The following is a 16,282-nucleotide window of genomic DNA, read 5'->3' as shown; positions in this document are numbered from 1 at the left end:
ACAATGCACTAGTAAATATATTCTATGACAATCTGTTATTGCAGACAAACAACTATATCTTTCTTGAAAACTCATTACCTTTTCTCTCATTGATTAAAACACAACAAAAGGTTAATAAATTCATGAAAAAGTAATCCAATCAATGGAAGTTAAAACATTATTCTGAGTTTTGAAAAGAGAAGACAGTATCATTATTACTGAGCATTAAAGATGCAAGAAAAGAAAGTTACTCAATTCAGTCCTTTTGAAACAGCTGTGTTAAGGATAGGTACCAAAATAAGAGTTATAATGGCAGAAGTCACTTCAGCCTTCATTCAGCAGGACACACTGAGCAACAGAAAACTACCACGTGTCACAGTCATTTCTAAAGTCAACACTAAGACCTTCAGCTTCATTAACCAGAGTATCAATTTTGCTGTTTTAAAAATTTACTTAAAATGCATTTAATCAACAAGTAGAAACAACCTGTTGATGTGCTGCAGGTAATTAGGATAACACAACTATGATAATCTCCAAATCACCATCAGTATGAACATCCTTTTATTTGCGTTGAGCAAATACTTATCACGTCCCTGCTCTGTACCAGGAACTTCCCTAGGTCCTAGGGATGTAAGACGTAGAAGGACCACTCCAATCCTACAAGAGCTCAGTCTAATAATCTGTCAATAAGTATCTGAACTAGCCTTCAAAACTAAAGCTATTAAAAGTCCTATCAATAGCTTTACAAAAGAAACCTATGTTAATCAAAAAATGTCTAGAAGTGAGTAAAAGCTCACTCAGTGAGCAGTCTGTGTCACTATCAGCATAGCTTGGGACTGCACAGAACCATACCTAAATCCGTGTTTGCTTTCAAACATTCTCTTCTGATAAAATGAAGAAAACAGACATATGCTCAAGAGTTAGTATCAATCATGGGTTCCTTGTCGTTCTGGGTAAATATGTTGATAGATTAATATAAAATTGATTATAATTAACACATACACCTGTACAGTTAAAATACATAATCCTTTCAAAGTCACAGAAGGTTTCTACTTACTTTTTTATGACTTCTAAGTACTGAAGGTGTAACAAATGCCTTATTACACAGCTCACATCTGTACTTCTTGTGTCTTTCATGGACCACCTGGACATGAACATTCAAGGTGTCCTTTCTTTTAAAGGTAGCATCACAGTGATGACACTTGAATGTCCTCTCACCTTAGAAATGAAAAATCAAATTACAGAACCAGATGCAACAACAGAGTACTGTTAACACCCCTTCACGTCTACCAGATTTAGTGCTGTTTTCTCCAAAACCAGAGCTTTACAGCTCTAACAATTCATTGTAACCATAAAAGGTCATTCCTCCAACAACTTTTTCAGTTCCATATTTGCTATCCCCTGTGTCAATTAGGTGGGGGAGCAGGGGGAGTCCTTTAACCTTTAACTGGATTCTCAGTGCTTTTAACTGGAAAATGTAGGGACTAAATTCGCTAATTTTGTAAAGATTCTAAGAATTTTAATGGCAGTATTTCTAGGGAACAGGCTTCAGCGTGAGGGGCACAGGCACTTGTGTTCAGCAGTGAGTTGCCTGGCAGGCCCTCCTGAAGTCCCCTCCCATCACCACTCTCCCTCTGGCCATCAGAGGCAGGGAAAAGCTGGCTCTTGGACAGGAAGCTGATATGAAGTCCCCGAAGGAGGAGGTCAGAGTGGGTCCTACACCCCGGGACAGGAGCAGGCTGCATCTCCCCTTTCTCCCTCAGCCCAATAGCTGTCCTTGGTTCACTGCGATAAGGCTGGGGAAGGGCTTCCACGTCCAGGTGCTCATCTGGGGGCTACATCTCAGAGAGGTACCTGTATGAAGGCAGGGATACCAGAGAGGCAACCACCCTTTCCAACCCAGAGCCCTGGGTGCCTGGGAGGGTTCTCACTTTCGCATTAAACAGCCTCCCCTTGCAGGCAAGTACTCCCAAAGCTATGTTTAGGGAGACGGCAGGACTTTTTAAACTTTCATATCAAGCTATGTCTAAAGTCCATTTTAAATACATTTTAACTGATCCATGTGCCCAATTAGAAGATAGTGATCTCTCCCAAAAAGTCAGAAAACATATGTAACCTGTACAAAGACAGATTAGTGTTTGCATATATTCTCCCTTTTTAGAGACCAATTATAATAGCCCAAATTCACAAATAATATCCATTATAAGACAAAATATGCTGATAAATTTCTTTACCTAAATATGAGATTACCTCAATTTCAACCAAGATCCTTTACCTTCCCCTCCATTTTAACTAGCATATATTTAGAAATTTGAAGACCCCATTATCTCTTCACATCAATTTGAGGGAGGACAAGAAGAAAGAAAATAAAAAGGAAAAAGCAAATAACTTTCCCTTCATCTTTTCAAACAGAAGTTCAGCTCTTGAAAGTCTCAAAGTCTTTAAGGAAGCTGTTGAGTTGTTGAATTTGATACCTGAAGTAGTCACACCAAACTGTGCGTGAGCTGTGCAGACTCCGAGAGGTGTGTCTGTATCTTGCCTTTCTGCATTTTTGTTGCAGGGTGTTACTACCGTCATCTCATTTCTCTTCATGTGTCTTTCATGATTTAAAATTTTATTTGTGTGAAATGTTTAACCAGTGAGAGTAAAAGGACAACTGACATAAAACTCTAAAAGTTAACAATACCAAGGCACTGGATAAAACTACTCCAAGGTTGCTCTTATCAAAGTATTTCCCTTAAAGCATTAAGTGAATCAAAATCTTGGTTCCTGTACAAAAATCTCATCAAGCTATACCAAGGTAGTGCATACCTTTTTGTTTTCATATTCTAATTCCTGATTTTTTTAAGTTTATCAGAACTTTGAAATCCTCACATGAGATTTTATCTGATTTTATCAGATTTCTTTACCTTAAATTTATCAGGAATTTTCCCTATCTTAAAACGAAGAAGCAAGCTAGCAACCTGCCTTTTGGTCTTCAGTGTATTAGGAAATAACAATAATTTCCAAAATAATTATGACAATTTATCCTTCATATTTGGAGCCACAGTGTGATGTAAGTTTCTAAAACAAATCTCATATTTTGAAGTTAAATGGGCTGTAAATTTTATATTGGATAAGACAAGATCTAGTCTTTTGTCCTCTCTATTTTAGCCATTTTTGGTTTTCCCACCCTTTCAGCTCACTAGCCTTAAGTGATGTTTACCTTAAAGGACACATTTGCTCACCCATTACCAAGGTGACCTTCCTGGCTGAATGTCTTGATGTGGCTTCATAAAGCCTCTGACTGATGCATGGACCAGCAGATCGGCATCATGTGAGATACAGAATGCACAAGCACTGTCTACACTCAGTCACTTCATCTTACTCTCAAGTGGATGAGAACTAAAAAGCTGAAATCAAAAATATCCACTTCAGTTAACAGCTCCTTGCTGCTACAAAAAATTTCATCCATCAAAAAAAAATTTCCTGAGCATCAGACCAAGATCAGCCATGGAAGTCTTAACAATATAAATGAGATTCCCTTGTCTGAATCCCTATTCTAAAATCCCTTCAGCTCATAACAGGTTTTCTCTTAATCAAATGACAGTGAAATGAGATGGAAATTCCTGCTGTTAATGACAAAATTTACTTCTTAAATGCATAGCTGTTCTTTATAAGGAAAATGGAGAGTGGTGCTGACAACTTCTCCAGAGCTGTGAGCTGACTACAGAATGGCATGAAGTCACAGCACTGCCTTTTCCATAGGGAAAGATGCAGTCCGTCACAACTGTCCCACTTCATGAATAGAGAGACTTCAGGGTCTTCTTATTTTACAGTTTAGATACTTTGACTTGACCAAAGAAAGTTTCTTCCAAGATAATATCTTATCTGTACAATAAAATGTCAAGATTGATTGTTATGCTTTCCTCAAAAATATTAAAAATTTAATCAGCAGTAGAAACTACATGTTAGGGGATGTTCTACTGATTAAACAACTTAAATCAAAAGCAAGACATGTAAGTATTAGTTATGTTATACCATTTTTATTTAACTTTATATATAGCAAAGCAGATACACATCTCTGGTTACTTTAACATCTGAACACAACTCACTTTAAAAGTTCATTTTGCAATTACATTTTCTTTACAGTGTGGTATTCTAAAATCAGCTCTCAGTGTAACTGCCAGACACACTTTCACGGTATACATGTAAATAACGTAATTCTCACTTCCTCTCAAAAAAATGCCCTTGCCAAAAGAAATAAGAGATCAGAGCAGACTGACCAGTGCTTGCATGCTGCACCCGCTCCGCCAGCATTCTGTGCGACCCTGAGTGTATCACCGTGCTTCTCTGAGCCTCAATTTCCTCGACTCCCCTCAAAGGAGGAGCTTAAATTAGACGTTTACTCTAATTCTTTCCCACTGTAAAAGCCTGTGAACTAATAAAATCATGCCAGGTATCTGCATGTTTTAAAGAGTCTCTTAATAATGACATTTAAAAAGGAACATGTGTCTGTTTCAGAGCAAATTTCAAAGATATTTTATTGACCATGACATGTTTTTATACACAAGCTTTAAAGAGTGGGAAAAATGATATAAAATGATATGCCTCATAAAACGATTAATTTTAGCTTGCAAAAATAAAGCTAGACTAGAGGAAGAAAAGGTGAAAGGCAGTAATCCATTTTTTTTTAAGTTCAAAAGTAGATTACATAACTACTTTATAGTTCTGCTTCTGTGATGTCTACATTTTAATAGGTTCCTTTGGTCTTCATCTGCCAGGATTGTGACTTACTGTTATGTATAAGCAGGTGTCTCTGCAAAGAAAATGGAGTCCGGAAGAGAGCTTTACACTCTTCACACTGGAACGGCCTCTCCTCCGAGTGGGTCTGCAGAAGGAAGACATCCTGAGTCAGTAGGCTCTAGGATTGACCAGTCAGTAACCATTACAGTAACCAGAGCTTGGATTCACGATGGAAACCAGAAGAGAGAGGAAGGCAGACAATATCCTGTTTCTTCTTGGAACATTCTTCCATAAAATCAGAAACACAAATAGGCTATGTTCACGGGAGAAAAACAACTGTATTTTTAAACTTCTCATATTAATTATACACTTGATAAGCAGTAAAAGAAATTGTTGCCATTGCCTTCTCCATATAATCTCAAAGGCTAATCTAAATACACAATGAGCTTTCTCGACATCTACTTTGCAGAGTGAAATGATATGTGATTTCTCTAAAGCCCAAACTTCCTTTACCACTGGACAGACTTTATGCTGGCCCAGTGTTTTCAACACAAAGGAAACTGGTGTGAGAGAGGCTCTTTCCATCCTTTCTCTCAACTTCACTGACTAACTTCAAATAATTTTCAGTCCTAAGAGCTGCTTTTCCCCTGAATTAAATTAGAGCATTTATTCATGTTATAATTAACAGCAGGTAAAATACATTATTTTTATTGAGTCAAATGTTACGCTAAACACTTTACATGAATTTATTTCACTTAAATCTAACAGCAATTTGAAATAAAATGCTATTAGGGTCCCCATATTATAGATGAGGAAACTAAGCTTCAGAAAGTTTCAGTAGTGCGCCAAATGTCGAGCAGCATACATGTGGTAAGCACCACGAATTACGTGACAGACAAGAATATGTGTGTGAGCAACAAGCAACAGAAAACCTCCTGCTAGGTAAAAAAATGGAACAGTAAAAACAGCTTATCACCTCCCCTGTTTCCTATTACACATCAGTATTCACCCATTTGTTACAAACTCATAAAGAAAAATACATTCTACCATGGATGATGGCAAGATAACAATGCTCATAAATGCTAATATATAAAAAACTGAACTATAGTCTCTTGTTAAAGTAAAGCATACAATTGATGGGCTGTGTCATGATACCTGAGGTATAGAAATAAAGGGAATAATTTAAAGAGAAGTCACTTTATTTACAGCATATCTATTTATACATTTTCTTAGTCTAATGGACATTATAATATTAAAGATATAAATATTACCTATTAACATGTTAGTGAAAAAGAGACTGTTGTGCTTTTTTGACTACGAAAAATACACATAAAGCATGGGAGGAACAAATATTTAAAACTCAGCATAAACTACAGGTGTTCAAATGTACTAGTAATAATGATATTTAAATGAGAGGAATAAATAAATACGTCAACAAAATAGAACAAAGAGTTTCACAATACAAGATATAGGAACATTTAGTATAGGAAAATATGACATTTCAAATTTGTGTAAGAATACTGGATTGTTCTGGAGAAGGAAATGGCAAACCACTTCAGTATTCTTGCCGGGAAAACCCCATATTCAGAGGAGCCTGGCAGACTACAGTCCACGGGGTCAGAGTCAGACATGACTTAGCAACTAAACAACTGGATTGTTCAGTGAATGGTTGTAAGGCAATTGAGACATTCAGAAAAAATTAAGTTGTGCCTATTCCCCACCTGTTACAAGAGACAAATCCCGTTTCAATTCAGATGTTTTCTCAAATCTGAAGAATAAGATACTAGAAGAAAATAGTGAATATTTAAATAATTTTTGTGTAGGGAAAGACTTTCTAAGGATGGCAGAAATCCAGGTATTCAGATGAGAGAAAGAATTAAATTTAAAACTGCAAAGCAAAAATATTTGGGACAAAGAAAAATCTGCAACATAAACCAAAAGTTTTAAATTGCTAATATAAAGGGTTGTAACAAATTAAAAAGAAAACATAAAAACTCCCTCCAAAAGGGCAAAAGGACTCTCCTCCAAATAGCCCTCTTCACACTTCTTTCATTATTTATTTTGTGCCAAGTCTATGACATGCACTTCATGTCCGTCTTGTTTTATATTCTGTGGGTACAGTTGTGCAAAGAAAAGCAAATGTCCCCGCGCTCACTGGGCTCTTTTGCTAGCAGAGAGACAACCACCAACAAGTGATGAAATACCAGACACACGCTACAGAGAAAACCAGAGCATGGCAGGAGGACGTCAGAGGTCTCAGAGCACGGGGCAGCTGTTTTAAGCAGTGGCCATGGGGATTCTTGCTGAGAGGATGGCATGTCAGCGGTCTGATGGAGTGGGGGAGCTGGGCCAGGTCACCGAGGTGCTCCAGGCAGGAAACCAACGGAGGCGAGTATGACGGGAGCTGAGAGGGCGACACGCAGAAATGAGGAGATGAGGTCAGACAAACGGGAGAAGTATCCAGAGGAGAGAGAAATCCTGAAGAATGGTGAGTCCCCTGAAGGAATTTTGTCTTTCACTGAGAGAGACACAAAATGTCTATAATGTATTTTGAGCAGGTAAGAGGTATGATTCACTTGGCATTTAGAATGTTAATAAGGTGGCTGAGCTGAGAAGAGGGTGCAAGGGAGACAAGGAAAAGCAGAGACACTAGAGAAGCAATAGCAATAAAGTGGGCAAGAGGTGCTGAAGACCTACCCCAGGGGGGTAGCCACTAATCTGAAGAGGAGTAGGGGGATACATTATGAAGGCAAGCAGGCTTTCAGAGGGACTTGGATATGCAACATAAGACACAGAAAGAAGCAAGCAAGCCTGCTTCCAAAATTGTGACCTGAGCAATGGTAGTATTCTGTCAAATACCACTGTCCACTTTATATGAAACTAATATAACTTATATGAACTATATATGAACTTCTATGAACTAATATATGAAAGAGTAAGAAAGGAACAAGCTTGGGTAAAAGATAAGGGGTTCGATTTTGGACACCTTCAGATGACTATTAAGAGATGTCAACAGGCAGCTGAATATCTCACGTCTGCATTACAATGGGTGCAAACTTGGGGATATCATAGTACATACAGTATTAGTATTTCAAGCCATGAATGCAGTTAGAGAATGAAAAATTTAAAACAAAATATGACCTGTGGTCTATCAGACTGGCAAAAGTGAAGAAAACAGACATTATTTGGTGTTGACTAAAGGGTAAGACCAAGTAATCTCACATCTGGTAGACGGGAGTGTACATTTTCTGAGTGCAGTGTGGCTCTATTTACAAAATGATAAATGTGTGTATACCTTTTGACAAGTCAATTCCCTTTATAAATATATATATGACAATTTTTACACTTGTTTAAAAAGGAAAACTCATAAATGTCCACTGATAGACATAAACCTAGTTAACTAAATTCTAGTGATTATTACATAAATACTTTTTCTTTGATACGGAAAAGCTTCCATAACATATTTTGAGTTGTCAAAAGCACAATGCAAAGCATTACCTAATAGAATACTATTTATGGCACATACATACTCACGGAGAACAGGGTCTAGGAAGATGTTTTACAAAACACTTCTGAGGGTTTTCATAGTAAAGTGGACAGTGGTATTTGACAGAATTTTTGCTATCTTCTTCAGACCTTTCTTTGATGTTCTAATTTTTCTACAATAAGTAGATAATGTCATTATAAAGAGAAGGAAACTTTCATTTTTAGAGCATCCCCACTGGAAAGCAGGGTTGATTTAATCTTCTAAAAATATGTTCCACACCAACCCTTTCTTTCTCTTTCTCTAAATCAAGGACAAAACAACCTATGGATATAATTTAGTTGCTTGATGATGAAAGAACTGGGGACAGCATGATGCCTTGGATCTATGTGAACCAGAGTCTCGATGGCTAGATACTGGCCTCAACTCAACAGCATGTTTCAAGTAGTAAGCTGTCAGTGCAGAGCCTGGTGAATAAACTCTCTGTTAAAAAATCCCAGCACCCAACACCACAAAGCTGTGATGGCATAACTTATGAAAGTCTCAGCATTCAGTCTCACTTAACTGAGGCCGTAGTGAAATGCCTGTAAGTTGCTGATAGAAGACGTCTCCAAGAAACATTTACAATTACCAAAGAAAATTATACTTTTTAAAAGGTGTCTTACCCTTCAATTTTTCATCTAACAGGGTGCCAAACTTTCCACCAACTTATTAATCACATTATCTTGAGTTACAGAACATCCTCCTCTTAAATGCCAGGTCACTGAGAAACCGTTATCTGATGATGTAACAAATGAACTACTCCATGAAGTAGTAAGATGAAATTTATCTTTTATGCCCCATGTCTGATTACTGCTGCAGATGTAGAAAGTACGTAAGAAAATGTGTTGCACTATTTATAACACTTGATAAAATGTCTCAAAATGCTTCAGAAACTTTATAACATAATTTTATAAAACAGTTAACAAATTATCACATTTCTAGCCACTCAAACCAAACATTAATTTCAGGAGAGCAGATTAACATTTTTATCAGGCCCATTCAATTTTAAAAATGGTAACTTTCACTGTAAGTGATATATACTGCTCCAGAATTAACAATATTACTGGAAATGACATTTCTTTCAGTCATGTGCAAAGCAAGAAAACTATGACAAACTCAGAGAAAACAACCAGAGATAAAACAAAACTGGAAAAATATTCCAGGGGTATATGTGTAAAAACTATTCTTCAAAAACTCTCATTACTGAAGTCTGCATATCGTAAATATATTGCTGTTCCACTGGGTCACATAACAAACCTAAGGCTACATAAAACCTATGTCATCTGGCTATTTATAATGTCTGTGGATTAAATTTTTACTGTAAGACTTAACAACTGACTTCCTTAAAAGAATTCCTCTTCACAAAAATGAATAGAACCTGAAGAAATATTGAAGAAATCAGTCTCTTAGTATAGGAAAAGGTAACTCATTTCACACAGAGAAGTTTAGATATAAAATTCAGGTGATGTTCCTATAGGACAGCCTCGAAGAGCCAAGCCCAGCCTTTTCATTGCTGGAAAGCCACAACTTATTAGTACAAAGCCATAAGCCCAAGGCACCAGCTACGGAGGTGCCCACAGTCCACGGTACATCCCTCCCTCCGGACCTGCAGGGGACTGGCGCCAGGACCCGAGAGGACACCAAAGTCTGCGGATACACAGGTCCCTTAGACAAAATGGCACAGGATTTGCATACAAACTGCACATCCTCTCATACATTTAAAATCATCTCTGGATTGCCTGTGGGCTTCTCTGGTGGCTCAGCCGGTAAAGAAGCCACCTGTAATGCAGGAGACCGGAAGATCCACTGAAGAAGGAAACGGCAACCCGCTCCAGTATTCTTGCCTGGAGAATCCCATGGACAGAGAGGCCTGGCAAGCTACAGTCCATGGGGTCTCAAAAGCTGGACACAACTCAGAGACTAACCCACCACCACTAGATTATTTACAATACCTAATATCAACACAGTGTAAATAGTTGCCAGTGCACAGCAAATTCAAATTCTATTGTTTGGAAACTTTGGAATTTTTTCCCAAAGACTTTCCATTGCAGTTTGATTCAATCCATCAATGTGGAACCTGCAGACACAAAGGGCCAACTACCTACCCTGATTAAGGCAAAGGGAATTCATGAAAAGAGGAAATGATCCCAGGCTTGCAGATGAAGCCTTTCTTGGAGAGTAGCAATTTAAGGTTCCCACTCAAGGTACTTCCCCCCTACATATTTCTTAACCAAGGATGTCTCTAGCAAACATGGCGTTGAACATGTGACTTTTCAGGCTTGCTGGCTTGACCCACAATTTAAAAGTTCTGCCTCTGTATAGCCACTACTTACTACAACTATGCTAGCGTCATACAGAACAAGTTATTCTCTCTTCCAAATGAAGCTCTTTGAGTATCTGGAGACAACAACCACGTCCTTCAGAAACTGTCCAGCTAACAGACATCTTTAGCTTTTCTCAGGAAGACACAGCTCTTAGATACATCACAGTAACTGTGAATCAGAACTTTCTGCAGGTATCCTCGTGTGTATAACTCATGTGTAAGAAATCACAGCAGCTATACTGCCTTCTCTGGTGGACAACTTGTTTGCTAGGAAACATGCCTAGATAAATTGGCAATCACGCATTGAACTTTATGTGACATCCAAAGAGAAATGAGTAGATTCCTAAAGCAGAAACAGACACATACACAACAATGGATCAACTCCAGTCCCATCTATAAATTACCCTCTCTAAAATTTAATACCCGTCCTTCTATAGGAAATAGCTTTCTTATAGTACAAATTCCTAGAAAGTAACAGATAAAGAGAACATAGGATGACAACAGGATCCAAACACTTGGGATAGAAAGCAAAATGCTTCTGTGTGTGTGTGCACACATGTGTACATACACACACATATATTTAAACCACTACCCAATTCTCTGTCAACATCACTAGAGGACACAGTCTCAACTGAAACCTTCACAAAAACTAAGCAAAGCTATTTTCAACATAACACAGATGCAAACTAAGTCAAAAGATCAGAGCTTGATTCTAAACTGATTATAGTTTCTAACTTTAAATATAAAACATTCAATATGGGATATTAGATTCAAAGGCTATTTTTTACTGAGAATACTATACTTCAGCATATCTTAATTACAACATATAGTTCTCATTTGTACATTTCTCGTTTTCATTGGTTCAGGCATTTTCTAGTATAATACTAATTGCTATAGTAGAAAGAAGACTATCTCTTTAAAAAATGTGATACTTTTCCATTTAACTTAGCTTCTAAATTTATACTACTACTACTACTACTACTAAGTCGCTTCAGTTGTGTCTGACTCTGTGCGACCCCATAGATGGCAGCCCACCAGGCTCCTGGGATTCTCCAGGCAAGAATACTGGAGTGGGTTGCCATTTCCTTCTCCAATGCATGAAAGTGAAAAGTCAAAGTGAAGTTGCTCAGTCGTCTCCGACTCTTAGCGACCCCATGGACTGTAGCCCACCAGGCTCCTCCATCCATGGGATTTTCCAGGCAAGAGTACTGGAGTGGGTACTCACTAATATTTTTACATTACTTAAAATTCATTACCTTGTGTATTGAGGGTTCACATAACTATACTGCCTACCCTCATGCTAAATCTCCCTCCCCTGTTTGCTATGCTCTATGAGTCACAGACTTTATTTCCAAACTTTGTTTTTTTTCCTGAGTGTAACCAACCATCACTAAGTCTAAGCTATGGCGGCGGCGGCTACGGCTGCGGCTGCTGCTGCTGCTGCTGCTAAGTCACTTCAGTCGTGTCCGACTCTGTGCAACCCCATAGATGGCAGCCCACCAGGCTTCTCTGTTCCTGGGATTCTCCAGGCAAGAACACTGGAGTGGGTTGCCTTTCCTTCTCCAATGCATGAAAGTGAAAAGTGAAAGTGAAGTTGCTCAGTCATGCCCGACTCTTAGCGACCCCATGGACTGCAGCCCACCAGGCTCCTCCGTCCATGGGATTTTCCAGACAAGAACACTGGAATGGGCTGCCATTGCTATGGCTAACCTGAGCTGTTTTTTCAATCCTCTTTTACTTAATCTTCTAATAGATCCTTTGGGCTGGAAAACAGGTCAACCCAAGCCTGGCAGAATTTCAGGTAGAACAGAAATGGAAGGGATAAAGGAAGGATCTCAAGGTTTTATGAAATTAAATGTTTTAACACATGAAAAAGTAAGAAATATACTGGCAATGGAGAATCTAACAATAACAGAGGACAAAGAACTCTTTTCCCTTACTGCTTTTTCTACCCTGAACATTTCTGAACCAAATAATTCACAAGAGCAAGAGTATATATGAAGAATTTCTGTCACGAGGAGCTGTTTTTTAATATACAATGTTGATTTCCAGGAAGATAAAAAGGAAGTGGTGATAAGATGTCTGCTTATTAACATTAACTTTCCCAAACACCATGTAAGAGAATTTTGAAAAAGGGAAACTACAAATCAGCCTTTGCTCAAAAGATATTAAAAAACATTATAAACTGCAACTGTTATAATACTCTGATATTGTAAGGGAATATAGATTAAATGGGACAGAATGGAGTGCAAAAATAATTTATATGAGAGGCATTCATCATGATAGCTCAGTTATGAAGCAATATTTCAAACACCATACCTAAAAATAAAGTATTGATGGATTAAAATACCAATTAAAAAAGAAACAAAACTTTTAAATGCATTAGTGAATATTTGCATCATCTTGTAAAAGCAAAGTTTTCTAAATAAGACATAAAATTCAGGAGCTATACTCAGAAGTCATAAAACTCACAATCCATGTTATACTTGAATATATAAAAATGCAAAACTTCTTTATTCAAAAAATGCAAGTTGATAGATGGGGGGAAATATTACAAACAAAAACAGCAAAGTACTAATATTCATCTTTATAGGGCTGCTAGAAATCAATGAAAAGCAACCAAATAGGCCAGCAGAAAAAGGACAAAGAGTACCTACCAGCATTTCTCAGAAGAAATGGAACACAAACCTAAAAAGAATAGAATTACACCTGGTATTGCTAAAATGCGATGAAATATCACTTGTCAATTTTCAGACCGAAAAAAAGGCTGATAAAATAGACAATTGTGATGGCACAGATAAAGGGCACTTTCATCACTGCTAAGTGAAATAGAGCTTTTTCAGAAGACAGCTAGGCAGGAGTGATCAAAATTTAAAGTAAACTTGGTATCTGACCTATACACTCCATACTTAAGATCTACCTGCATAAATACTCTTGGCAAACGGACCAAGTTTTATGTAACAGGATGTTCACTGAAGTATAAAATAGTGATGATCATAAAAAATGAATAGCTTTATATGAATCTACCCGAAACACTCGCCAAGTCTAATGTTAAGGCAAAGAATAAGGTCTTGAATGATACTTGTGTCATAAAACCATTTACATTTAAATATACTTTTCTCCCAGATGGGCAGCAGTGTTTTCTCCAGTTCAGTTCAGTCACTTAGTTGTATCTGACTCTTTGCAACCCCATGGACTGCAGCATGCCAGGCTTCCCTGTCCATCACTAACTCCCCGAGCTTACTCAAACTCATGTCCGCTGACTCAGTGATGCCATCCAACCATCTCATCTTCTGTCGACCCTTCTTCTCCCAGCTTCAATCTTTCCCATCATCAGAGTCTTTTCAAATGAGTCAGCTCTTCACATCAGGTGGCCAAAGTACTGGAGTTTCAGGTTCAGCATCAGACCTTCCAATGAATATTCAGGACTAATTTCCTTTAGGATGGACTGGTTGGATCTCCTTGCAGTCCAAGGGACTTTTCCAACACCACAGTTCAAAATCATCAGTTCTTCAGTGGTCAGCTTTCTTTAGAGTCCAACTCTCACATCCATACATGACTACTGGAAAAAATATAGCTCTGACTAGACGGACCTTTGTTGGCAAAGTAATGTTTCTGCTTTTTAATATGCTGTCTGGGTTGGTCATAGCTTTTCTTCCAAGGAGCAAGCGTCTTTTAATTTCATGGCTGCAGTCACCATCTACAGTGATTTTCAGTTCAGTTCAGTCGCTGAGTCGCATCCAACTCTTTGTGACCCCATGAACCGCAGCACACAGGCCTCCCTGTCCATCACCAATTCCTGGAGTCCACCCAAATCCATGTCCATAGAGTTGGTGATGCCATCCATCCATCTCATCCTCTGTCATCCCCTTCTCCTCCTGCCCTCAATTTTTCCCAGCATCAGGGTCCTTTCCAATGAGTCAGCTCTTCGCATGAGGTGGCCAAAGTATTGGAGTTTCAGCTTTAGCATCAGTCCCTCCAATGAACACCCAGGACTGATCTCCTTTAGGATGGACTGGTTGGATCTTCTTGCAGTCCAAGGGACTCTCAAGAGTCTTCTCCAATACCACAGTTCAAAAGCATCAATTCTTCGGCGCTCAGCTTTCTTCAAGTCCAACTTTCACATCCATACATGACCACTGGAAAAACAATAAGCCTTGACTAGGCAGACCTTTGTTGGCAAAGTAATGTCTCTGCTTTTTAATATGCTGTCTAGGTTGGTCATAACTTTCCTTCCAAGGTGTAAGTGTCTTTTAATTTCATGGCTGCAATCACCATCTGCAGTGATTTTGGAGCCCAAAAAAGTAAAGTCAGCCACTGTTTCTACTGTTTCCCCATCTATTTCCCATGAAGAGATGGGACTGGATGCCCTGATCTTAGTTTTCTGAATGTTGAGCTTTAAGCCAACTTTTTCACTTTCCTCTTTCACTTTCATCAAGAGGCTCTTTAGTTCCTCTTCACTTTCTGCCGTAAGGGTGGTGTCATCTGCATATCTGAGGTTCTTGATATTTCTCCCGGCAATCTTGATTCCAGATTGTGCTTCCTCCAGCCCAGCATTTCTCATGATGTACTCTGCATATAAGTTAAATAAGCAAGGTAACAATATAAAGCCTTAACGTACTCCTTTTCCTATCTGGAACCAGTCTGTTTTTCCATGTCCAGTTCTAGCTGTTGCTTCCTGACCTGCATACAGATTTCTCAGGAGGCAGCTAAGGTGGTGTAGTATTCCCATCTCTTTAAGAATTTTCCAGTTTTTTTTTTTTTCCTAAGCTCCACCCAAAAGAACAACCTCTTACACAGAAACACCAGTGTGCAGAGTAGAAGTTCCTGGCCATTCACTATGGTGAAGGAGGTGCTCTGTAGTTCTTACTGCATTTGAAAACTTCCCATCCAACCTCACACTCCAGGCTGTCTTCTATTATCTTTCTCATTTCAATGGTCACCTTTCCCAGTTTCTTCTCTACCTTCCCAATTCAGTCACGTAACCAGCTCTAACTTACACCTTCCCATTTCTAATATGCCCTACTCCAATCCATGACAGTGACTTAAAGCATGTCAAAGGCCTTATGCTGAGGATAAACACTAAATTTTACTCAAGACTAGAAAATATCCTCCAGGTACAAGGATCACCGGCCTTTAAATATAGAAGCAGATGCGTAATAATGAACAAATAGTTTGTACAAGGGTACGGTCTTTACGATACTTGGGGAAAGCCAGGGCCATCAGGTGAGCCTGCCCAGTCCCTTCCAGGCCCTCCCTGACATGCGGTGGGCAGGATTCTCACCTAAACTGCGCACCTGACCACCCATGCATTCATGCATGCCCTCTGGGGGTTATTTTCCTACAATGTCTGCTACAAATGAAAATAAGCAAAACAAAATTAATTTTTAAAATAGAACATTTCCCTTTGTGGTTTTAAGAAGGCTACTGGTGTGCACTCAATCAAGCAGGTCAAGTGAGGTGAACTCAAAACCCTGGGCTGGGCTAGGCTGGTAAAGAGCAGAGAGGAAAGGCGATATTCCACATAGGGTGAGTTCTGGAGGTGAGGAGGCAGCCTGAACCTTTCAGGCACAGGCAAGAATCAGAGGCTAGAGGTTTGGGATGCAAGGCCTTGTGCCTACAGGAGCCAGGGGGAAGAAAGCTCTGAAGAGCAACAAGTAATGCTTTTGTTCTGGCAAGCACCAAGGTACAGTCTTCAGCTCATGGTTCTTCAGTTAATATTTGGGGGT

At 38.8% G+C, this 16,282-nt stretch overlaps 1 protein-coding gene across 1 annotated transcript in view; it reads right to left on the bottom strand.

The window, feature by feature from the left end:
- Positions 1-16,282, bottom strand: part of PRDM5 (PR/SET domain 5) — a 260,338-nt gene that overhangs the window by 110,479 nt on the left and 133,577 nt on the right. Inside the window, exons 11-12 of the mRNA XM_052642308.1 lie at positions 4,756-4,849; positions 1,037-1,197 (exon numbers count right to left, since the gene is read on the bottom strand). Coding sequence (XP_052498268.1) covers positions 1,037-1,197; positions 4,756-4,849 — 255 coding nt within the window. The remainder of the gene's footprint in view (positions 1-1,036; positions 1,198-4,755; positions 4,850-16,282) is intronic.

This window comes from Budorcas taxicolor, chromosome 6 (assembly GCF_023091745.1).
Source record: "Budorcas taxicolor isolate Tak-1 chromosome 6, Takin1.1, whole genome shotgun sequence".
NCBI classification, from domain to species: Eukaryota; Metazoa; Chordata; class Mammalia; order Artiodactyla; family Bovidae; genus Budorcas; species Budorcas taxicolor.
The sequence above is the reverse complement of the archived record's forward strand: the minus strand, read 5'-3'. Positions and strand labels throughout refer to the sequence as shown.